At 31.4% G+C, this 26,662-nt stretch overlaps 1 protein-coding gene across 1 annotated transcript; it reads right to left on the bottom strand.

The window, feature by feature from the left end:
- Positions 1 to 6,834: 6,834 nt before the first annotated feature.
- Positions 6,835 to 7,467, bottom strand: LOC139497531 (GTPase IMAP family member 9-like). The gene has a single exon (XM_071285758.1). The coding sequence runs from the start codon at positions 7,465 to 7,467 to the stop codon at positions 6,835 to 6,837; it is 633 nt and encodes a 210-aa protein (XP_071141859.1).
- Positions 7,468 to 26,662: the final 19,195 nt, after the last annotated feature.

Genomic DNA, 26,662 nt, shown 5'->3' with positions numbered 1-26,662 from the left:
GGAAAATTGTTTGAAATAACCTTTCACGCCGCTTTTGTATTGAAAGTCTGTTTTGTCCTCTGTCCCACATAAGCAAAAGTATTGAAAATAAAAATAGAAATGAAAGATGGCATTGGTTAACTTACAGCGTATTTGAATATACCAGACTATATGTGCTTGTTTCTTTTTCGCGTCAATTTCAGAAGTTTGCCGTAACGAACTCATTCGGTACTGTTGAAAGACGGACATACAAAAGCATGGACGGAGTTCTTTATACCATTATTTTTCCCGACTAAGACGAACGTTTAGAAATTATTGCATCGAGTTTGTGAATTCATTATTTTAGAATATTTAAGATGTAAGGAAATTAAAATTATAGGTATAGTATATGAATGAAAGTTTTGATTCTAAAACGTTATACATCTATCTTAAAATACAATCCTTTTATTACTACCTCATGTGTTTTCAATAAACGAGACAGTAAATATAAAATACAAAAAGTTTTTGATTCAAAAATTAATTTAGAAATAATTTTCCGTTCACTACAAAGTAATATTTCTCCAACAGGATAAAATATAATGAATCTAAATTGCTCATTTTGGAAATTAAAACAAAGAAAAGGTTGTTGCCGGCATTCAAAATCGAAATTTGTTTTCAATCTTTCCGGTCACAGTTGTAGCTAAATGAAAGGGAGCGATTTTATGTAAGATATTATTCTTGGAGCAATTGTTTTTGTCATAAGTTAAATTTACAACAATTTAGTTTTAAACACCGAAAATTTTGATTTTAATTCACATTCGCTGAGTATTAGTTTTATTAATATTTTTTGCCTTACAGCTAATTTCCTAATGCATGTAGGATAAAACTTTGGTTGGCTTCCTTGCTTTGTTTGTATAAATGTTTACTCAAGCTCTGTAATTGACATCTTTATATATAGGTATGTAAACCTGTATATATGCTATTTAATTGAATTGGACGTTATCAAAATATAATTATACAAAATATACAAACAAAGCAAGCAGGCAAACCAAAGTGTTGATCTACATATATTAGGAAATTAGCTGTAAGCTTCAGTGAGATTAGACAATATGTTATCATTTCTCCTTAAGACAATTTAAAATGAAACAAATGACAAACAAAAATGACCTTTGTCATCATTTTATTTTTACTATAAGATTTTGTCAAAAAAGCAGTATAAATAAATTTTAACTTCATTGCAAGATCGGACATTATTTTACGAGAATCATCCATACATCAGTTACATGCACATGTTGCCAGTATGTCAAAACTTTTAGGACTAATTTATTATCGGCCTAACCTTGTGAATACTCATTTTTTTAATTTTTAATTTGTTTAAAAATTGACACTAAAATTAGAAGGATCATTGCATAAGAAACATGTTTACTAAGTTTTAAGTTGATAGGACTTCAACTTCGTCAAAAACTACCTTGACCAAAAACTTTAACCTGAAGCGGGACAGACGGACGAACGAACGGACGCACAGACCAGAAAACATAATGCCCATAATTCGGGCATAAAAAAACTTTCACCTAACCTGTACACAATCGGCACAAACGAAAGACAAAATTTACGCAAGTGAAGAAGAAAAAAAATGAAATGCAGATCGACGCAAATATAAGACAAAATCTACGCATGTGAAAGAATAAAAAAAAAATGAAATGCAGAACGGCGCAAATGCAAAAAGTCGAGATCAAAATTTATATTTTATTATTTTTATTACAACGAAGGTTAAATATAGTGTAGTATTTTATGTGTCCGTTTGTGTTAAATTTCCACAGGATATTAAAGTAGCGTGACGTATAATAGTTCCTCTTTTCTTGGGAGACGTAGCGTACCTACGTAGCGAACACCATGTTGGAATCCGAGAAAAACGCGAAATGGACGTTATAATTTGACGTTTTTTCATTGCTAGAAACAACGTCATAGAGCTTGTATGTCACTACCAAGTTGCGTTAGCTGATGCGCATAAACAATAGGCTGTTTGGTCTTTGATATGAGTCGGAGTTCCGTCAGACATTTGTAAAAAACAAGAAGATCAAATAAGCCAGATTATTTAATTTCACATTCAAATATATTGTTCTTTCCATTTACAATCCAAACGTTTCTGATTGGATTCCATTAATTTATTACCTAGAACTAGACATTAAAAGGAATAACAGACATGGTTTTCTCTACAACATTTTTAGACTCATACCTCGCATTTGACATGAACAGTCATCTTCGTACCAGAATTTATGACAAACAAGACGATTTTAATTTGACATTATCAGTTTACATATACCATCTTCTTCTCATGCATATAATATAACGTTATTTATACTCCATTTTTTAATCCGTCTGTTTACAATTATAGCCAACTCGCGATTGAACGTGCATGATGCCACGCTTGAACTGTAATTAAGCCGATTAGTTCTAATCTCAATCTTAAAGTTGTATTATAAATCAAAATTTATGATAGACAGAAAATAGGACTTTATGATAGACGGAAAATTGCTATAAGGGTCATCATTGTTTTGTTGTTATATGATTATCAGATCAATAGCATTGAAAGATTATAGCCCTATTAACCAACAAAAGAGAACCGGAAATCCAATCTTTGCTATACATTTGTACCAATTAAAAAAAAATTACCATATATTTAGATAATGAGTCAAACGTTTAAATAGCATCAGATCTTTCAGGATCTTTTTCACATGTTTCACGATCTTTAAAAAACGGTACACAATCTTTCACGATCCAAAAAAATCAGATTTTTCATTGACCTTGTATATGTTTTCTTGATAAGATTGAATTCCCGATCCTATACCAGAGCTTTAACGATCCAATCGTTATATTTGACCACTGTTAGCTATTTAAAGGTATTCTTTTACGATCTTTTTTCTCTCGATATACTGAATGACTCCCGTGGTATTGTAGAGATACTAAATGACGTTTAATATCATATGCATATCCCCGGGCGAAAAAAAATTACTGATTTGTCAAAACTCCATTTGTACACTTACAAAAGTGCATTGATCTTTTACATTATCTATTCTTAGAAAAAAAGGTTTGGGCAATTTTCGTAGGTTTTTGTATTCGAAAGTTTAACGGAAAGAAAGAAAATCGTCAGAATCCTTAAGTGAACTGAATTACCTTTGTACCAGTGTTTCTTACGATAAAAACACATAGTGTTGTCCGTCAATATGAATTTTACAGAGGCAGGTATATATATTCGCGAAATTGCATTCAATCTTTTATTCAACAGCAATTTGTAGATTTGATAATTTCAGTCCATCGAATATGTGTATAATAATTATTTTTAATATTATTTAGAAAAGTTAGACTCTATTATATAATCATGATTTTGTTTATTGTATTCACAATTTTATATAAACTCATGACAAGTTAGAACATCGTTGAGAGATGTACTCTAATTTATGGTACATAGTTACCTAACAATGTCATTAATTGCATCCTTCCTTCCGCAATATTTCAACTATATCAAATTTGAAGACACTAAAAAAGCCCGAAGGCAAGTGTTGAAACAATTTTAATTTCATGGGCAGTACGTCGACTGAGCAGGTACAAAAGCGTATAAGACACGGACGATGACGGTCTCTGAATGGGCATATGTTCTTAAAATCTGTCGAAAGAAGATTGTTTCAAAGACAAATTTAGGAAGTACAAATCACTAAATTTATGCATCATATACCAAATATTTCCGACCTTGTATGATTCAGAGAGTTCCGGCTCAATGAAATCGGTCTCTACCTTTAGTAGATTCGATGTCACATCCAAATAAAGTCTGGTTGATATTTTTTGCATAATGAATATTTAAAAAACTAAATAAATTCCAAGTAGCACACACAAATCCGATTTCAATTATTTGTTGATTCTCAAATTTGTTGGCAGAAATGACAATTATATTTTTTCCTGGTATGACTTTGATACACTGATTTAAGATTTTACATTGTCAACAAATTATCATAAAGTATTCCAGGTTTAAGGAAAACAAAACACGCTTTCATATTGGTTTTTTTTGTTGTTAATGCTTTAAATATGTCGTAATTGCCAAAGTCAGTAACGGATTCAGAGGCCGACAGAGGGTACGATTTCCCTTTGGATGTAAACTATATCCTGTTTCGCATAACTAAAGTCATAAAATTTATCCTCACTAAAGCCGATGTTATTTCGTAGTCTGCATATCACAGCTAGTGGAATAAACTAAAGGTAAATATAAACTGTCAACAAAATTCTTAATGTATGGTAGTATTCTTGTGGCATTAATTTTGAAAAAAAATAATGTGTTTTTTGTAAATGTCATAATTTTACCCGGTTCATCATTTTATAAGATAACACATGTAACTTTATTCATCTACGTCCATGAATAAAACTTCAAAAATAAAAAGCGTTGCATGGGCAATTATTTAGATAGTTTATCACAATCCGTTTCGGTTGACTGCTAAGATAATCTGTGTATTAAAATGTAAATGACTTTCACAAAACATTTGTCATATGTCTAAAGTTTTGAAAAATATAAAGTAAAGCAGATACTTATAATACATTAATACAGATAAGAACTATTATTTAACATAAGAAAAAAAATTTTAAGAACATTTTTGAGATATATTACTTATCATTATTATCATTATATCTTTTCAAGCGGAATGACTAAATGTTATATAAATTTAACGTCAGATAGCACGACTGCAAAGGTTTTATGACTGACACAATTTCCGGTTACAACAATTATTCTTATATAACCAATTCATGCAATTGAATGTTAAATATTCGATCGGGAAAATATGAATTTTAATTTGCATATATTTTTTAACGAAACAGATATATTGTATAACATAATAGAATATCCCCCAAGCTATGTTGATTTTATTCATAATCGGTAGCAACCCCTGATAAACACGAATAGAGTGTCGCTCGATTTATTTAAAGTATTTAAAATCTTGACACGACTAAACACGAGCCTACAGCTTTATTTGATCCGAACATGGAATGATCTAGTCTTAATCGTACGCTAGAACAATCTGTGTTTTTTTTTTATCTTGAAACGACTGATCGAACTGAATACGACACATCGAAAACCCGTCTGAAAATGTGAACAGGTCACGTTTTTCTCTAGCGGTAAATTAAGTCGATTAAGACTTTATCAGACTTTAAATTTACCGTTTCAGACTCATATTTTGCTACTAGTTTTTTTTACCCGACATTACGCAATGGTTTATAACCGTGTAAAGATAAATAAGTTTGTAATTTGTCACATTTGCGAGTTATGTTGTCTTTCTATCGTCTAAATTTCATTTTCAGTTGATCCTTGTATATTCGTGCTACTTTATTGTTAAATTGTTAACAGTTCAAGTATTGTTAAATTTTTTACAGTTCAAGCATATAGTTGTATATCTTATATAAACAAACAGGTATTACTAAGCAAAACATTTCAAAAGATTCATAAGAAAAATAGATCTCTGTCATTATATTAATTTGATGCCTTCCTTATAATGATAACTTTTAAACTAGAGGCTCTAAAGAGCCTGTGTCGCTCACCTTGGTCTATGTGAATATTAAACAATGGACACAGGTGGATTCATGACAAAATTGTATTTTGGTGATGGTGATGTGTTTGTAGATCTTACTTTACTAAACATTCTTGCTGCTTACAATTATCTCTATCTATAACAGTACTTTCTGTGGAAAATGTTATTGAAAATCTTCAAATTTCAAGAAAATTGTTAAAAATTGACTATGAAGGGCAATAACTCCTTAGGGGGTCAATTGAATATTTTGGTCATACTGACTAATTTTAGTTCTTACTTTGCTGTACATTATTGCTGTTTACAGTTTATCTCTATCTATAATAATATTCAAGATAATAACAAAAAAAACAGCAAAATTTCCTCAAAATTACCAATTCAGGGGCGGCAACCTAACAACCGATTATCCGATTCATGTGAAATTCCAGGGCAGATAGATCGTGACCTGATCAAAAATTTTATTTCCTGTCAGATTTGCTTTTAATGCTTTGGTTTTTGAGTTATAAGCCAAAAACTGCATTTTACCCCCATGTTCTATTTTTAGCCATGGCGGCCATCTTGGTTGGTTAGCCGGGTCACCGGACATATTTTTTAGACTAGATACCCCAATGATGATTATGGCCAAGTTTGGTTAAATTTGGCCCAGTAGTTTCAGAGAAGGAGATTTTTCTAAAAGATTACTTAGATTTACGAAAAATGGTTAAAAATTGACTATAAAGGGCAATAACTCCTCAAGTGGTCAACTGACCATTTTGGTCATGTTGACTTATTTGTAGATCTTACTTTGCTGAACATTATTGCTGTTTACAGTTTATCTCTATCTATAATAATATTCAAGATAATAACCAAAAACAGCAAAATTTCCTTAAAATTACCATTTCAGGGGCAGCAACCCAACAACGGAATGTCCAATTCATCTGAAAATTTCAAGGCAGATAAATTTTGACCTGATGAACAATTTAACCGCTGTCAGATTTGCTCTAAATGCTTTGGTTTTTTAGTTATAAGCCAAAACCTGCATTTTACCCCTATGTTCCATTTTTAGCCATGGCGGCCATCTTGGTTGGTTTGCCTGGTCACCGGACACATTTTTTAAACTAGATACCCCAATGATGATTGTTGACAAGTTTAGTTTAATTTGGCCCGGCAGTTTCAGAGGAGAAGATTTTTGTAAAAGTTAATAACGACGACGGACAACGAACGACGACGGACGACGGACGCAAAGTGATGGGGAAAGCTCACTTGGCCCTTTGGGCCAGGTGAGCTAAAAATCAATTTCAATGTTTAATGTTTGAGCAGTCCAGATTGTTCATGAAATAACACAGCTTTTGTCGTTGAGATGTTGAATCTTAGCTTGTAACTCACTTATTTTCCCTTCCAATTTTCGCTTGTCGTCGTTTCTTTCCTGTGCATGAACATCTATTAATTCAAGAAGATCTTTGTATTTCAAAACCATTTTGAAATAATCATGCGAATAATAACCGTAAAATGTCCTGATCATATCAAATATTTGATTTCTATAACCATCTCTTATGGAAAAGTTCGAATCAAAGTTTTCAACTGCGATAATACGTTTGCCACACATTTCATATAATTGTTTAACTTCGCTGCAAGTTCTGTCGGCAATAAATGTATGGATATCCATCAGGCTCCCATTTGGATATACAATTTCATTTCGACGTACCATTATTAAAATGGTGTTTTGATAGAACGAATCATCTCCAAACAGATTTTCTAACTCCTTGAGTGAAGACATTTCCTCTTTAGTTGCTCGGTTTGGTTGCAGTACAAGTAAAAATGCATGAGGTCCTGGATTTAGATACACAATTGATCGTGTAACTTCATGCAATACGTCCCGATCTTCTGTGTCCATGATTCCAGGAGTATCTACAACTTTTATGATCTGTCCAGATGGTAATGTCGTTATTCCAATCTCGCTCATAGTTGTAACTGATTGATGACATGGCATTGATTTAAATTGAGTGCGTCCCAGTAACGTATTTCCTAATGCACTTTTCCCAGACCCAGTTTTTCCAATCAGCGCAATTCGCAGGCTAATAAAAAATAAAAAATAAAACCAATGAAAGTATAAAACACCTTTACATATGTTCTACCAAATATCAGATTTAAATGAGGTGAAAATGTTTAAACAGATATTCTCAAACACAAAAATTGTTATATACCTATCTTTGATATACAGACGAAACATTTGTCAACTTATGTGATTGTTCACTGAGAAATCCTTCTTTACATGTCATTGAGTAACAAAACAGAATTTATTCGTACATTCCTATAGAATATAGCAAACCGACTGAAGTTATACAAAGACAATTTTTGATTAATCAGATTTCTAAATAAAATCCATTCGTTACAGGTCTCAAATCGTATATATTTAATTTTTTTTAATAAAAAGGAGAACACAATGTCACATTTTTTTCAATATTTTTACGATATTTGAACCCTCATATTTATGAATACTATATCATAGTTTATAGAAATTGAGAACGGGGAATATGGCAAAAAGACAACAACCCGATCAAGGAGCAGATAACAGCCTAAGGCAACCAATGGATCTTTAATGCAGCGAGAAAACACCCGCACACGGAGGTTGGCCACAGCTTGCCCCCCAAAAAATGTGTATTAGTTCAGTGAGACCCCATTCTGACCCCCGAAATATATAAACATGATAAATGAACGTTAATAAAATAAAATACGGTGAACAAAGGCCAGAGGCTACTGAATTTGGAAAAGCACAAACATCCAGCTGGGTTAAACATGTTTTGTGAGATCTCAACACTCCCTAAACCTCTAGTTAATGTAGAATAAACAAACACACAGTATACACACAGTAAAACTTAGTTTAAAAGAAGTCCGAGTCTGATGTCAAAACAGGTAACAAAAAACAATGCACAATTACAATAATAAATAAATCAACAAAAGACTACTAGCAGTTATTGGCATTCCAGCACCAGATCTCATTACATGCCATCATAAAATATATGAGAAGAATACAACTCATATTATGCCAACAACTGGTTTCTGTAAACATGTGTATGAGTGAATACATATTAATACCACAAAATGCTATATTCAATGACCTGTCAATAGTATTATAACTATATCCCTTCTGAATAAGTCTGTTGAAAGGTTTGGTTAGCTTTTTAGGTGAATGTCGACATTTTTATACTTTGTAAAGAATGTTTCCATATCTGAAATACCTGAACGTATATGATGTCTGCATGTTGATTCATATTTACGAATGTTGTCCTTGTATCGATGATTAAATTAAGTACGTTTTTTATATAGATAATACTGGTGTGATAACTTTTCGGTAATACAGAGAATTCTTACGTTAAAATCTAATAAGTTGCTACATATACGAGCGAATCGAAGTGAACGTCACCTTCTAAAACTGGATATTTAACAATAGGAAATGAAAACTTAAATATAAAAAAGAAGATGTGGTATGATTTCCAATGCGACCACTGTCCACAAGAGACCAAATAACACAGACATTATCTCTTTTATCATATTTTATTTGCATTGAGCTTTCCGTTAGATATGTTTATATTAAGAATCAGCGAAGGGCAGTGTTAGTTGTTCGTATTAGCTTTATTTAAAGTCAGTTTGGCAGGTTATATTCTTTAGTTTACATACTGAAGTCGTAATTAATGAAAGCCAATATACCCAAATATCTAAAAGTGTTATTAAATTTTCTAATCAGCTGATTGTTTTGATTGGTCTTTACTGATTTAAGCCATACATTGTAACCCATAACAATACCGACAAAGTTCCGCAATAAATGGTGCACAGTTAGTCCCATTGAAATTCCGATAACTTGACGATATACGGAATCACCATAGCGAACAAACATGTTATTTAGTAAAATTCAAGGGCAGTTTATATTATCAAAGCACTTCCAATTGATATAGTCCTTTTCTTTGTTGTTACTTAGAGGTGACCAAAAAGAGTTTGAACATTTATATTTGCATTCTGAATTATGGAATGCCCATTTGATGAGGTATGTGATTTTGTTCTCAATAAGATTATGAGGCAACATGACATAAAGGGTAGAAAAATCAAATCGTTTAACAAATTCGAAGCATAAATGTAAGCATGTTTTTACTTAGTATTTTCAACGAATTTTGACACTCCAAAAGTATTTAATTTTATTATTTTCAGAGGCCTAATTTGAACAATTTATTGCCAGGTTGATTGTACCAAGTGTACTAATAAATATAGTGGATAGTTTAGTAGTGGAATAATTGCTTGAATATGAAATCAATCTGTATGTGTAAGGAGTTTTGTTCAGCTTCGGAAGCCAGTTCATAGTTTAGAACTTTCATTGTATTCGGTAGCTTAAAGGTTATGTTTGTTACAGATGTTATTTTCCAAAAGTGGAGTCAGTTGTAAAGTTGATGAATTCGTGAATTCCTCAATGTAAAATTTATGTCTAACATGTTGGTATTATTTGCAGCCTTATCAGCTGGAACAAAACAAATTCCTTGACAAGTTCTTTAAGTTTCTGTTTGATACGAGAAAAGGGCTATGATACATGTTTTGCTATAAAAAGAATGCGAAGTCTCCTTAAATTTTGTTCTAATTGTAATACTAGCTTGTGTGATGTGCGAGAACAAGTCTACCGTTGCCTACAATTGCTTACATAAGCTTACATTGCACGTCGGTAGATAGTTCTCACATTAACAATCCTATCACTTCTCTCTAAATGTATATGGCCTAGCAATCGTATCTTTATATGTGTAACAAAAAAAAAAACATATAAGTGATGCATTTTTTTATTGTCATACTCCATCGGTCGGATATCATGTGATCGACCAAAAGATCCGCCAATGGATTCGACAAGGACTTATATATAAAAAGGATAACAAAACTAGTGGTCTGATTGTGATAATTCTATTTGGAGTCATAATCCTTAAATCAGTGACATTCAATAGTCAAACGGATATTAGACTCTAGTCGGAAATTAGTGCCTTATTAAAAATTTGAATATATAACTCATTCCTATTAGATATATTTTATATCTATTAATTTCAAGGTTGTCCTAGTATCAAGGACACATGCTTTACTAACAAGGAAAGATAAGAAATCATAATTTTTGATTTGTGTTGTTTCCGCATGATTAAAAGAAAGGCATCGAAAATTGACCGATAAAAATTGTGCACATAAAAAGAAAAAGGAAAAAACTTGGTGGAAGCATGCGAAATTGACTTTGCGATATTCGAACCGATTTTTTTTATTAATAATAAGTAAGAACGAATGACGCTTATCTGCATTATGTTTAGTGGCACAGCGGTGATGCCCACATGGTGAGGTTCAGTGACGACGTTTCTATCGCTAAAAAGTGAAACAAGGTTCCCTGATCTTTAAAAATTAAAATTCTATCATTTCAGTAACACAAATGTTTTTACAACTGCTATACTATTTGTTTTATTTCGATTCGATATATTAACAGCATCAACACTTTTTTTCCGTGAGCATTTATACTGTCCAAAAATTTTTCTATTTGTCTTTTTTTTACCAAAATTCACAATAATTTAACGAAAAACATTTGTTATCGATGTAAAGGTACATTACTTCAGTGTGTTTGCCTCTCCAAAGCCAAAAGTTGTTTTTATTTAGTGCTTGTCGTTGATTCAGATATTTCTCAAAGCATGTTTTTCTTTTTTTTTAAATGATAATTTTGTTACTTTAAAGTATTTTTCTTATTAACTATCACTAGGTTGATACCACTGCTGGTAGACTGTAATTCTAGAGGGTATAGCCCGTTCAGTAATTTCCCATTTACGAATACAAAAAAATATTAAGAACGTACGGTTCCAACTTCCTTAGCATCAGATAATCGACGAATTTGCCTAGTATTCAATAAAGGTCTTTTTCGTTTGATTCGGACTTTATACTTTTCTGGTTTCATTGTCATGTCTGGTCCATACTTTACGATTCCGAATTGGCTAATTTTTTATTGCCTCACGGTAGCCCATATTAGCTTATTTAATTACTGTAAATAATTATTTAATGGTAATGATACACTATTTCCTTCACTACAAACCATTAAAATCTGAAATGGCCTATATCTGTACTCGACTGTACTAATTTTTACTCGACCAGTCTGAGTTGGTCTGACTTTTACTTGACATTACTCGACCCCAGTCTGAACCATACTTGACTGTACTGAATCGTACTTGACCCTTATCTTTGCAGTTAAAATAGTCTGAACTATTACTCGACCAGTCTGAAACAGTCTTAACCCATTCTTGACATGTACTCGACCTTTTTTTCCAGTCTAAACCATACTTAAGCAAAGGTCTGAACAATACTCGACCAGTCTGAACCATACTAGACCAAAAAACCTCTACTTTTTTAACTGTTAAAATAAATTTCTTTTTAACTGACATATATAACAACAGCCAACAAAATTTATAAAAAAATTTAATCATATAAAAGAAATATATCTCTGAGTATATTCAAGATAAAAAAAATATATTATATATAACTTATTTCAAAAAGAGATAAAATTAAATAAATAAATAAATAAAACTGTTTTTCTGATTAGTGGTGAAATATAAAGTATAACCTCTGCTTGGGGGCAAACTCATAAAGAAGATCACACCTGGTCAGAGGTATTAAATTCTAAATAACATTGATTCAGAATTGCAACATCCTGTTTAAATTAAATAACAAGGCCTTTCGAATATACATGTATGTACTAGATAAGTAATACACGAATTTAAGAAAATAGGGCTTTCTTTTTACCTGTAAAACACACATGTACTGAGGTAATTAGAACATATTAAAGTGCTTTATGTATGGCATGTTAATTTGACAAAAAAATACTTAAATTAATTGAAATTTTTTTTTACTGTTACTTTGGAATACATTTCCTTTTTTAAAAGGTTATCAAGGATTGCTATGAAAATTCTATTATCATGATTATATTAAATTCTTGGTTTAATAAAACAAAACAATTAAGCTCTCATTTCTTAAAAAATTATTAAGTTGTTTTATATACTATTTTATATATATCTTAATAAAAAAACATTCACTGCATTCTTACCTGAACTCAACTGACACCATAAATCTATGCTATAGTCCAGCTACCATAAAATACTTCCGAAATATTCATAACATTTTGAATAATATTGAAAATATTAGTCTCAATTCATTTTTTTAGATTATTTGATCAGCTTGTTTTATTTATATTTTAAAAGTTGATATATATTATTATGTAAGTGTTGATTAATATTGAGTTGAAGTTATATTATGATAGATTATTGTGAAATTTTCATTTCAATACTGTATTGAATACATTTTTAATTTCAAGTTGTTGTTCAAATTTCATTTTTATTAAAAAAAATCCTAAATTGATCAATTTCAGTTGATAGATACAAAGAATAGGTCTAGTTTGGTTAAGACTTGGCCGAGTATGGTTCAGACTAGGTCGAGTATGGTTCAGACTAGGTCGAGTACGGTTCAGACTAGGTCGAGTACGGTTCAGACTAGGTCGAGTACAGTTCAGACTCATATAAAACGGTTAAGTACAGGTCAAGTACACATTCAGACTGTTAAGTATGGTTCAGACTACATTCGAGTATTATCAAGTAAATCTCAGACGAATTCAGACTGGTCGAGTAAAAATCAGTACAGTCGAGTACAGATATAGGTCATTTCAGACTTTTAATGGTTTGTAGTGCTTGTCAACAAAAGACAAATCGATTATTAGAAACGCAAACATACAGATTGAGTTTATTGTTTTTACTTAATAATAATTTTGTTCGTTTAATCGGGAAACTATACAATACAGTTTTTCGATATATAGACTGCTCCTCTTTAAAATCAAATTTGTTCTTTGACTGCAATAAATTGCAAGGTGTTGGAATATTTCATATAGCTAGATCATGAAAAGATATATTAGAATTTCCTATATATATAGCTACATATATTTATAAATAGGTATGCATCTTCACTTTAAATAACTGGGATTTTTTGTTTTTATGAACAGAATTGATTTACTTGATATATATCCAAACAAGGCAACCGTTTTAAAAGGTTATTTTATTTTTACTTGTAGGTGTTTAAGGGAATTTTCAAGAAAAAATCAATTATATTGACAACAAGTCGTGAACAAAACAAACTGACACAATAGGTAAAAATGTCAAAAATGGTGGTACATCAGTCAACAGTGTCTTATTATATCAATCACGAAAGAAGAAAAAACATATAAACAAACATGTATCATGGCAAAATAACACCATGACGAGATGTTTAAGTACATAGCCACGTCATCGTATCAAATAAACAATAAAAGGCATAGAGATAAATCATATTAGCAAAAGCAAAAGGCAGGAAAATAAAAATTATCATAGAACAATAACACAATGACTAGATGTATATATATAGATATATATATATAAGTTCAGAGCCTCAGTATATTGAAACCACCAAAAGCAATGATTTACAATGCATGAAAATTGGAGTCACAATATTCGACTCATATATGTGAAAGGTATATAAAAAAAAACTTTTGCTATTAAATATTTGCAGCATTTAAAAAGCTAACAAATAATTCCACTTCAAAAGTTGTTTTTTTTTCAAATGATATTTACCTCTTAAGTATTTGTGTTAGCTTAACTAGTCTAAAAAAGATAAAATTACCTGTGATCTTGTCGAACTCCTGTCATTTTTAATAACAAGTATCACGACCATTAAAGAACATGAATCACAAGATAATGAAATTATAGCACTGCATGTATATATACATGGTTTGTTTTGAAATGACGTATTATGATATAAATGTAACCAATCAGAGAATACGCATTATATAGTGTGTCAGTATATGAAGTGTTGTTTGTAAATATGGTGATAACTTTAGATATTTAAACCAATTCATAACAAAAACGCTAAATAGCATCAGTTGGGTTGTGTTTAAGTTTTTTTTAAGGAAATTATATCACAAACGACAAACTGTTTTCTGGCTAATGAAAAGCACATTCAACACAATAGATTAACATTAGGAGGTTGGGATGATTTCAGTAACTTAAGATAGCTCTCCATACTTCAACAATGAGTACATCCTTTAAAGTATTCTTTGTTAGAAATGATCCGACAAGAGAAAATGAGAAATAATTCAACAAAGTATTTATTCACAGATATAGGAAGATGTGGTGTGAGTGCCAATGAGACAACTTTCCATCCAAATATCAATTTATAAAAGTAAACCATTATAGGTCAATGTACGGCCTTTAACACAGAGCCTTGGCTCACACCGAACAACAAGCTATAAAGGGTCCCAAAATTGCTAGTGTAAAACCATTCAAACGGGAAAACCAACGGTCTAATAAAAAAAACCGAGAAACGAGAAACACGTGTAAATTACATAAGCAAACGACAACTACTGTACATAAAACTCCTGACTTAGGACAGGGGCAAACATTTGCAGCGGGATTAAACGTTTTAATGGTACCAAACTTCCGTCTTTTTCTGAAACAATAGCATAACATCAAAACATAGAAAAACACACGATAAAATATCAATTGGAAGGCTTACCTCATTAAAAAAAAACGTAAATTAACACAATGAACGAATAAATTTGATCTGTAAACATTTTTTTTACCTGGCTTGTTAAAACTCAAATGGTTTATATTTTTGACTTTTCATATGTTACTGTAACATTTATATATTCCTAATTATTTTGTCTTCATAAACGGACATTTAAGCAACACATTAGATTATGCAGCTGAAAATCTAAACTCACATCTAAAATACAGTGTAAAAGGTTGTTAAATGTTCTCATTTTATAATGAATCTCCAGTAAAATGATCAATATAGATTCTTACATTGATATCAGTGAATTTTCGGATATATTCAAGCAAGATAGTAAATTTATCAATTTTAAAGTTCGAGCCTCGGCCAAGACTTTAAAATTCATAATTTAACTATCAAGATTGTATCAATTCGAAAATCAACGAGTAAATATGAAAAAATCTGTTTTCCTAATTATTAAATTTTCCTAAATTTTTATTGTTTGTTGAACGAAAATCCCCTTCGAGTGCGTTCAATTTTCCACAAAGTTGTCAATTTTATTAACACTTGCTATCATATTTTGATTCATCTACCATGTCCAGTGAGCTGATTAAGGTTATGACCCTTAACCTCATCCAATCATTTTTTTAGATCATCGATTACCACACGCTGATTAAATTTTTTTATATAAGAAGTCCGGACAGTTAGAGAAAAATTAGAAACCTCCAAGTACTTCACAATTTGTTTTTATGAAATGATTTAAGTAAGTAAATGAAAATTTACTAAATAACTCATAATATGTGCACTTAGTCTCATTGAATATAACTTTTATATCGGCTTGACAGCAAATGTTCTTTTTTAACTTTATTTTTTATTGTAATTATCGATCGCGAACGCAATTTAACGATATGGAGAACTTAATATTTATGAACTTCATACTATAATAACTGTTTACTTCTATGTACTGAATAAATATGGAAATTTGAAAATATCACTGAGTTAGTTTTTAAATTGCTATTTAAATACTGCTGTATATATATATAGGCAGAATATCTACTGATGTGTTATGGACGTGTAGAAACAAATTGTTACGGAAACACTGTTAATGCCTGTACAACCATATTCTTCAAACATACGTATGAAACAGACCATTATTTTAATGCCCATTAAACATACAGCCTACCGAATTTAACTATTTATCTGATTTGTAATAACATAAGCAACATGACGGGTGCCACATGTTGAGCAGGATCTGCTTACCCTTACGGAGCACCATTTATAGTGGGGTTTGTGTTGCTCGGTCTTTATCTTCTATGTTGTATCTTGTTTACTTTTATTTGTCTGTTTGTCTTTTTCATTTTTAGCAATGGCGTTGTCAGTTTATTTTCGATTTATAATTTTGACTGTTCCTCTGATATATTTTGCCCCTCTTTAATGTCGGGGTTTTAATACAAATAATATTATCGAAACATGTTATTGTATCTTATGCGCATTTCGACAATAAATGTCACTTAAGTGATACTCGGAACTAAGTTATTTGAAAGTAAAGAAGCGTTTAAGAATTGATTAAACCGACTACATTAAATGTAACGTTAAATCCGGACTAACACTAAAACTATGCCCGAAGGAGAGACTTTCCAAAATAAAAGATTTTGAATTGTAAAACAGGAAATGTAAACAAATACATATCAGTAATTGAATGTCGGTACAGTATATATATATATTTGCATGTATAGTAATCTCCATCAACAATCTATATAGAAAAAGAAGACATGGTATGGTTGCCAATTAGAAAACTCTAAACAAGACACCAAATGACACAAAAAATTAATAATGTGTTGTTTACATTATTCGAGTATCATTACTTTTAGGTTTATTATTTTATTTCCTTGGAGTCTCATATACCTACTAATTTATCATTTTTGTCCTATCTGTAAGAAAAAAAAACTTTAGAAAACTGTTTCTTTTTTAATTTTTGTAATTAAACAATATATTTCAATTCTACCATCTTATGAAAAATTATACTTTCAAAATCATCAATGTCAAATGCATTTATGAATGTATCAAATACATAGATAATATCCCAAATAAAACCATAAACATGTTAATAAATCATGTATGGAGTGAAATCTTTATAAAGCATTACTAAATTGAAATTGACATGAAGAGTTCATTATAATGAGAACAATATATCAAAAATCTGCCATCTTATAAACAATTGTACTTTCCAAATCGTAAATGTCTAATGAATTTATGAATCTTCAAAAAAATAGATATCCCAAATTAATCCAGAAAAATGTGAATAAATCATTTGTAAAACGGCATATGTATAATGCATAAGTAAAATAGGGGCAAAAGATACCAGAGGGACCAAACTCATCAATCGAAAATAAACTGACAACGCCATGGCTAAAGCAAAAGGACAAACAATAGTACAAGAAACACAACATGGAAAAAAAAGATTTAGCAACACGAACCTCACCATAAACTGGGGGTGATCTCAGGTGCCCTGAAAGGGCATGCAGATCCTGCTCCACATGTGGCACCCGTTGTGTTGCTCATGTTTGTAAAAACCCGGTAATAAGTCTAATTCGGTAAGTAACGTTCGTAAAATGGGAATGGGATTGTAGTTACGACGTAAGGAACATATCAAATATCATCTGTGAAATGAATATTCCATAACGGTTAACCAAGTCGTGATGGTGTCCGTAAAATTTATGAAAAGATGATTTTAACTTCATTAATTGAAACTCTTGTTTATTAGCTTTCTGTGAGCAGTAATCCTATATCAATGAAATCATGATAGGAAAAACAAGCCCGAGAATAGCGTATCAACTAGGAGATATATATATCCGTATGCAAACCTGGCCGGACTGTTGCTACGTAATAGAAAGTTCACATTTGGGAAGCTGAAATGATCTCTTCTGTAGTAAATTAGTATTGACATAAAGAGTTCATTGTAACATATTACAATGAACATTCGTTCACAGATAAATGAAACATTTCCCAATTCCTTAAGCATTTTTAATAGTCAATACTTTATTTCAACTTATGTGCAGTCTTTCGGGGATATTTCTCAAAACATGCGGGAGAAATTGATATCTCAATTGTTATTGGCACAATTATAAATGCTTCAATCACAACCGAACGTCAGTCATCCGTCATCATTATCGGTTTAACTACATTTTGTATTTCATGTATTTATAAAATTATTAATCTGATGTTCCTATCAGCATATGTAAATTGAATTTGTAATTATTACTGTTTTTCTATGATAATTATTTTTCAAATTATGAAATAAATATATGACTTTTTTACACTCCTCTTATTCATGAGAACAATGTAAAATTAAAATTCTACTCATTGTCAATTGGATATATCTTCATTTGGAAATATTTACCAAAAGATCAAATACGACTCAAAAAAAACTGCAAGGAACCAGAAAGTAAAGGATAGGACGAAAAGGCAGTTGCTGAACTTACAATAACCATACAGCAACATCAATTTATAAAAGGAGAGCCATGATGTAGTGGTTAGCGTAAGGAATACAAACACAAGGTTTCTGGTTCGATCCCTGTTGCGGGGAGAAAATGTCGGGGAATGAATTTTCGTCTTCCATGGCTGATCCATGTTATGAGAGAGCAATCTCTCTTGCACATAAAAGGCACCCTTGACAATTTCGAAAAAGTAGTCTAATGTTACAAGGCAACACTCGCACCCGAAAAGTGAAAAGGGATTAATAAATGTTGTAATAACTTGTTTTCCAATCCTCTATAAATAGATATGTTTAAGCTAAAGTTTAATATTATAATTCACATCCTAACTTGTGACAAATTGACGATAACCGTTCCCCATCTGATATCCTGCGGTTTCATTTTATATAGATAAGTCAAAAACATAAGGCAATATTATGACATGCATTCTTAATCGGACTACTACGGGGGTCATACAGTGCTGAAACCATAATGTAAATGTGAATTTAGAATTAATTTCCTATTAAGCAAAATAATGTAAGATCTACAAAACTGTAGCTTCGGTGATATTTGAAAACATGGAACCACCGTACTGCGTGTATCGCTCTATATTTGACCAATTAATGGCTTTCGTTAGTCGTGTAATGCCCGCCATTGTCGGCCTTATCTAAGATTGTAACAAAATATAATGTAGAGTTGCAAATTGATAAAGTACCCTTAAAATAATCTAGGTTGTCTGTCGTAGAGTACATTAGTATCATTTACCATGCCACCGCATCAAATTTGCAATTAATTATACACGTCTTTTAACATGTGACAATTTAATGACAGACATTACCATGGCAATAAATATTATCATATTTTACCACAGCGAAATAGCTGATCTTAAACGTACACCATCTACTAGCTATTATTCAACCCTATATAAAGCCGAAGAGGAAAAACACTATATCAACATATGAAAGCTATATGTGTGTGTACTCTGGGTGGTTGAGTGGTGTAGGGCACAGGAAAAGATGCTGGCGTAGATGCCACAATGGTCCTTAATGCTCTTCAACTTTGTACTTTATTTGGCCTTTAAAACTTTTTTGCATACGAGCGTCACTGATGAGTCTTATGTAGACGAAACGCGCGTCTTAAATACAAAATGTAATTCGGTACATAGTATCTATGATGAGTTTATTCACAGACGCAAGGGTTTTTATTATGCTAAGGTATCAACCATTAAACTTCAAAGAGTGTTATGGTGGTTTTTTTTTTAAACAATTCGTATTAATTTTTCAACGCTATCTATCAAGTTATTTTGTTCACAATTTAACACTTTAGGGTATGCTTGATTCAGAATTGTTTGTCCACTTGAATAGAATATTTTTGTTCGTGATTTTTTTTGGGGGAAAACATTACCTTTAAAACATTACCTTTAATGTAAAGAAATGACGTTAAATGGTCGTTTCTTTAGGGAAGACCATAAGGAATCTAACATTGTTCGGCAAAATTGAGGCGTACATTACATATAGAAAAATAACTCCGACGAAATTTCAAAACGGAACGTCCCTAATTAAATGGCTATATCAAAAGCTCGAACACATCAAACGAACGGATAACAACTGTAATATTCCTAACTTGGTACAGTATATATGATGTTATCCATGCATAATCATGTGTATGATAAAATTTAAATTTGATGCGGCTACTTGGTTATTAATACTATCATCCTTTGCGACAAACATTATAGCACATCTGAAGGGTACACCACATACTTGCAACTATACAATATTTAAAGCGTTACAACTCTAGATAAAACTGCTGACGAAAGGCATTACACGGACGTCGAAAACTTTATTTTTTGTATGTGGTCGAGTGGTCTAGAGGAAATGCATTACATGAATCACCGCTTTAAGCGTGTGTACTCTTGTTGGTCGGGTTTTGTAGTGCACTGGACACGGTGTGGGCATTGTTAACACAATGTCACAGAAGCAAAATTCAAATACCGCTGAAGGAATAACACATATGTTCTGACGCAAACTTGAAGATCTTATAAAATAGTTGAGCTAACATTGAGACGATTTATTGAAGTATTCTTCCTAATGATAAATAAATATTTAAAGTATAATCGTTTATATAAACATACAACAATATACAATGTTGATTTCCATTGCTTTATGATACTCGTATACAATTATGGCAATTCTTCTGTTTAAGCTTAAGTTCCATTTTTTTAACGGTTAGTTAATGAGTTTGAGTAATTTTTAGACAGAGGAAGATGTAGTATGAGTGTCAATGAGACAACACTCCATCAAAGTCTAAATTCTTAAACGTAAACTAGTATAGGTGAAAGTAAGGTCTTCAACACGGAGCTTTGGCTCACACCGAACATCAAGCTACGAAGGGCTCCAAAAATGACTATTGTAAAACCAATCAAACAGCAAAACCAACGTTCAAATCTATATAAAAGAACCAGAAACACTTTTTGACCACATAGAAAAACAAAAACCACTAAATATCAGGTTTATGACTTTGGACAGGTACAAACAAATGCAGCGGGTTAAAATGTTTTAATAGGTACCAATCTTCAATCTTACCTGAAACAATTGTGAAATATCACAACATAGAAAGACACACTATAAAATATCAATTGAAATGGCTTAACTCAATCAAAATACATATTAACAAAAACAAGCTAACATACACTAACGAATAAATTTAATCTATGACACAATCTAAATACAAAATCAATAAAATAAGGGGTGAAATGTTAAACGATATAACCATAAATAAAGGCCACAGTAGTATACCGCTGTTCAAACTCATAAATCCATGGACAAAAAACAAAATCGGGGTAACAAACTAAAACTGAGGGAAACGCATAAATATAAGAGGAGAACAACGACACAACACTACAATGTAACTAATCCACACAGAAACGGACCAAGCATCAAACAAAATCCCACGAGAATAACAAATATAACATCAAAACCAAATACATGAATTTGGGATAGACAAGTACCGTGACACGTCTTATCGCAATGTCAATTTACACTCAAAAATAAGAGAAAACAAACGACGCAACGTTAAATTGTAACACACACAGAAACGAACTATAATATAACAATGGCCATATTCCTGACTTGGTACAGGACATTTTAAAAGGAAAAAATGGTGGGTTGAACCTGGTTTTGTGGCATGCCAAACCTCGCACTTTAATGGCACTGTTAAATATAACATAGAAATGACAACATAATATTACAGGACTACAATACAAATAAAAAGGAATGTACACAGGTATATGAAACTGTTTTGTTGTAAGGTATTCCGTAATTGCATACGGAAATATTTTGTACAAAATAAATAATTTTGTTGTTCATAGTACAAGAACAGACGTGAACATTTATAGTCATACAAAAAACTTCTCAAAACTCGTATACATTAAAAATAGAGAGTCAAGAATTAAAGTTAATAAGTAAATGAATAATAATGAATAATAAAAAAAAACATTGAAAATTGTATCAACAGCTTAAATTAAGATGTAAGTACAATTGATGGTACTCTCGCAGTTAATGAAAGCTAGTTAAAAGCCAGTCAAGAGACTAAAATCAACAAACACACATTCCAGGGATTAAGTAATATAACGCCACTAAAATGTACAATGTCCAAATTGATAGTATCGATAGGCAGTAGGATAGTTTGGAGTTAGTCTTGTAGTAAATAACATAGAGTAATCTCTATATAGAAAATGAATGTGGATGCCCATGTATACATCCCAAAATATAATCCCCATTTAAAAAGAATACAAATGTAGTTTTTATAATTTGCTATTGACAAAATTGATAATTGTGCCAATGGAAACTATATTCAAAGATCTAATTAAAAAATTTGTAAGATAACCTTTTCTAATCAGTTTGTTTAAAAGTTCGATTAGTATACACGAATCACATAGTGAATTTCGCGCTTTTAGTACAATGTTACTGTAAAACTTAGGATGTGACATACCGCTTCTACAGGTACAGCCACATTTACTAATCAAATCTGTGTATCTATGAAAAAAGTAAAATAGCAAAAATACTGAGCTCTCGCAAAATCAAAAGCTCAAACACACCAAACTGATTGACATCAAATGTCATATTCATGACTTGGTACAGGCATTTTCTTATGTAGAAAATGGCGGATTAAACCTGGCGTGCTTTCCATTATCCGGTTTGTAAAGACGGAACCGGTTCAGGATAATAGAACAACAATGGGCAGACGATACGATCAAAGATGGCTTCCGTTGTACCGGCAATTGTATATAGTTATCCTTTTTCAGACAATTATTTTGATACCTCTACACTTTTTGACTATTCTATTCAATTTGAAGATTCTATAACTGATGAGCATTTTTTACACCTTTAAGAAACAATGTTAATCGTATACAAAATTATTTAACAGTCATACCTATATACACTATCGATGAATTTAGGTCTCATTTGCGCACTAACCGGTCAAGTGTAGAAGAACTGGTGAAATCACTATCATTTATTAGCACGGAAGTCACAAATAGAGACCGAAAAAACTCCTGTTTATGTACCATTATAATGCAAATAGCACTTTAAAGGAACAAACACAAAAACAAACATTAGTAGCCATTACACATGGCATAGAAACCAAAAAGTATGAACAATACAAACCCTATTATAGCATTGATTTAACCCTAGTGCTTTAGAAGGGTATCAAAGGTTACTGCTCCACATGAGGCACCAATCATTTTATAATTTCAATCATTGAGACAGCGATACACCTGCCATAAAAATTGTTCATTTCAAGTGGATGTCAACATTTATAGGAAACCGTCCTGCCTGTTATGATAAGAGAGAAAAACAAACGGAATATGCAACTATAGAATATACAAACATGAAAAAATAAAATAATTCAATTATTGACAGTCTAATTTATCACCAATACATTAATGAAAAAAAGGAATATGACAAGAGATAACCCAACGGCAAGAGCAAATGTGTAACTTTTTCTTTCTTAAACACTACATTTGTGTTATTAAAATCATAAATGTAGGGCATAATCTTAACATTACAATGGACTTAGCATATGATTTCAGTGGCCTTATTACACCTTACAGAGACACAGGCAGACTGGCAAGTGAGGAATATAAAGAAATAAGGTAGAGTGTACCTTTTGTGTATTAAAAAGAAATTGAGGCAGTTAAAGTAAAGCATGTATATATGTTGGACATACTGTGTATGGTTAAGTTTATTTTTCGTTGTACTGTTGTACATACTTTTGTTATTCTCACAGAAGATACTCATCTAGATAATTAGTTTGCTGAAGAAGACAATCTTCGACCTCCAAATTTAGATTTGCCAATACATTTCAAAAGAGGGATATGTTAAAGATGTCCATACAGTAAAATATATATATAACATTCTATTTTGTTGAACGGTTTTATCAGGATTTCCCAGTCCATGTAGGTTATATAGCTTTTTATAGTTTATAAATCCTTTTAATTATAGTTTTCATGCTGAAGGAAAATTGTTTAAGGTTTTTAGAATATTTCGATATGAGCGTCACTGATGAGTCTCATGTTGACGAAAGGCGAGTCTGGCATACTAAATTACAATCCTGGTACCTTTGATAACTATTTACTCCACTGAGTCGATACCACTACTGGTGGACGTTTCGTCCCCGAGGGTTTCACCAGCCCAGTAGTCAGCACTTCGGTGTTGACATGAATATCAATTATGTGGTCATTTTTATAAATTTCCTGTTTACAAAACTTGATTTTTTTTCGAAAAACTAAGGATTTTCTTATCCCAGGAATAGATTACCTTAGTCGTATTAGGCACAACTTTTTGGAATTTTGGATCCTCAATGCTCTTCAATTTTTACTTGTTTGGCTTGATAAATATTTTGATATGAGCGTCACCGGTGAGTCTTATGTAGACGAAACGCGCGTCTGGTGTACTAAATTATAATCCTGGTACATTTGATAACTATTATGAGATGAATGCAAAGAAACATTCGGTTGAATTAAACAATTGTATCATGCTGACAAGCGGGATTTGCCAAAAATATTTATTTAGAGGTTAAAACAAATCCCTAGCCTTACTCGCAACCGGTATGTTTGGCAAAACCCCCTTGTAAGCATGATATATGTGTTAAAATTGTTGATGAAGAACAGTACAGTTTATTAAAAATAAAAATAATCCTGATAACTAATTGAGACATACCAAATACTTTTTTGCACATTTCAACTCATCTAAAAGATTTATTATTGGTATGTAAGACTTCAGTGACTCAAAAAAAATTATGTACCATAATTTAAGCAGATTCTAGATTTCTCATCTTTCAATTTCAAACCCAAATAATACCAATGTAAATAAAAGCTGAAAGTCGTGGTCAGTTTTTTCCCACCATTTAAAAAATATATATATGAAAGAAGCTTCATAACCTATCAATATTTTTAGCTAATTTTGTTCCTTAACTTATGCTCTTCTAACTTAATATACTATCAATGTTAAGTTCTAGATTTTTGTGATTCACATATAATAAGTTCATTCTTAAGAAAATATACATTTTCCAAACAGAAAACACACAAGTATGGGTTATTTCTGTCAAATTTTCAAGACACAATAAGATATTTCAACTCAGATATTCCTTCATTTTCATATAATTTTGTGCTAAATGTTTCGGCTGTTTTCTGCTCTTTGGTCGGGTTGTTGTCTCTTTGACACAAGCCGGGTTTCCATTCTCAATTTCATTCTACTTAAATTAAGTAATTCATATTAATTTGATACTTATTATCATTATTATTTCTTACAGAGACGCACAGTTTCATTTCAGTTGTTTTTGATCGGGGTCAATTTAGTTAATTGACCATTTCTTAAAACTATCAATTTTTAAGATTTTGAAACTAGATAAATTTTTATCATAAATATTACATAACATTATGTTATATGAGAACTATCATAGTGTGCCATGATGATAGAAACTGATTAACAAAATTAAAATGATAAGCATTGCTTGTTGCAAAAAGAACCAACAGTATTGGTATACACTGTAATTAAACTTGCTATAACCTTTTAACATGTTTATCTCCACCAAATATTATAAATATCTTTGCACAAAATGGCATACTAGTTTAATCAGTTATTATACAATTATTTAAATTAAACCTTCACCAAGAAATATGAATAAAGATCTATATAAAATTGAGAATGGAAATGGGGAATGTGTCAAAGAGACAACAAATCTGACCATAGAGCAGACAACAGCCAAAGGCCACCAAAGGGTCGTCAATGCAGCGAGAAACTTCCACACCAGGAAGCGTCCTTCCGCTTGCCCCTAAACAAATACGATACTAGTTCAGTGATAATTGACGTCATACTATACTCCGAATTATACACTAGAAACTTAAATTAAAAATGATACAAGAGTAACAAAGGCCAGAAGCTCCTGACTTGGGACACGCGCATAAAAGCAGCCGGAGTTAAATGTATATCTATATAAACAAGTCAAAATAAAAAAAACAACGTTTAAACCTTTGATTGCGTAGGAAAAAAAACGCAATTTGCATACGTGTGCATGTAAATTAAACTTTGTGGTAGAGAGGTTTCAGTACAGAACAAACAACATTTTCCAAAAGACCAAAAAAGTGAAAAAGTATATTATAAAAAAACGCTGACTGCCATTTACGATTGCCAAATAAATTGATCACAAGATGCAACAAAATAGTTCTTAATATCAATTTAATACTAAACAGAAAACAATAAACTTGTGGCAAAGATGTTATACTACAAACATGAGGTGCAAAAATTAGTACACCATATACGGGTTTTGACAATTAATATCGCTTAAGATTGATGTTCGGGTTCAAAACGGTATTTGGAAGGCCATATAATTTACCTCAATTAAGGATAGACTCTTGAATTTTTAAAGAGTCAAGATAGGATGAACGGATCTTATATCCGGAGGAAAAACATGATACAAGCCCAAATGAATATACATAAACAATTATAAATTGAAAATAACGTTCAAACCTATAATTGCGTTGGATAAAAAAAAAGCAATTTGCATACATGTGCATATATATATATATATATATATATATTCTTACATTGATAAGAGTGAATTATAGGA

The sequence above is a fragment of the Mytilus edulis genome, chromosome 12 (assembly GCF_963676685.1).
Source record: "Mytilus edulis chromosome 12, xbMytEdul2.2, whole genome shotgun sequence".
Classification (NCBI taxonomy): Eukaryota; Metazoa; Mollusca; class Bivalvia; order Mytilida; family Mytilidae; genus Mytilus; species Mytilus edulis.
Note: the sequence above shows the minus strand (reverse complement) of the source record. Positions and strands in the feature narration are given on the sequence as shown.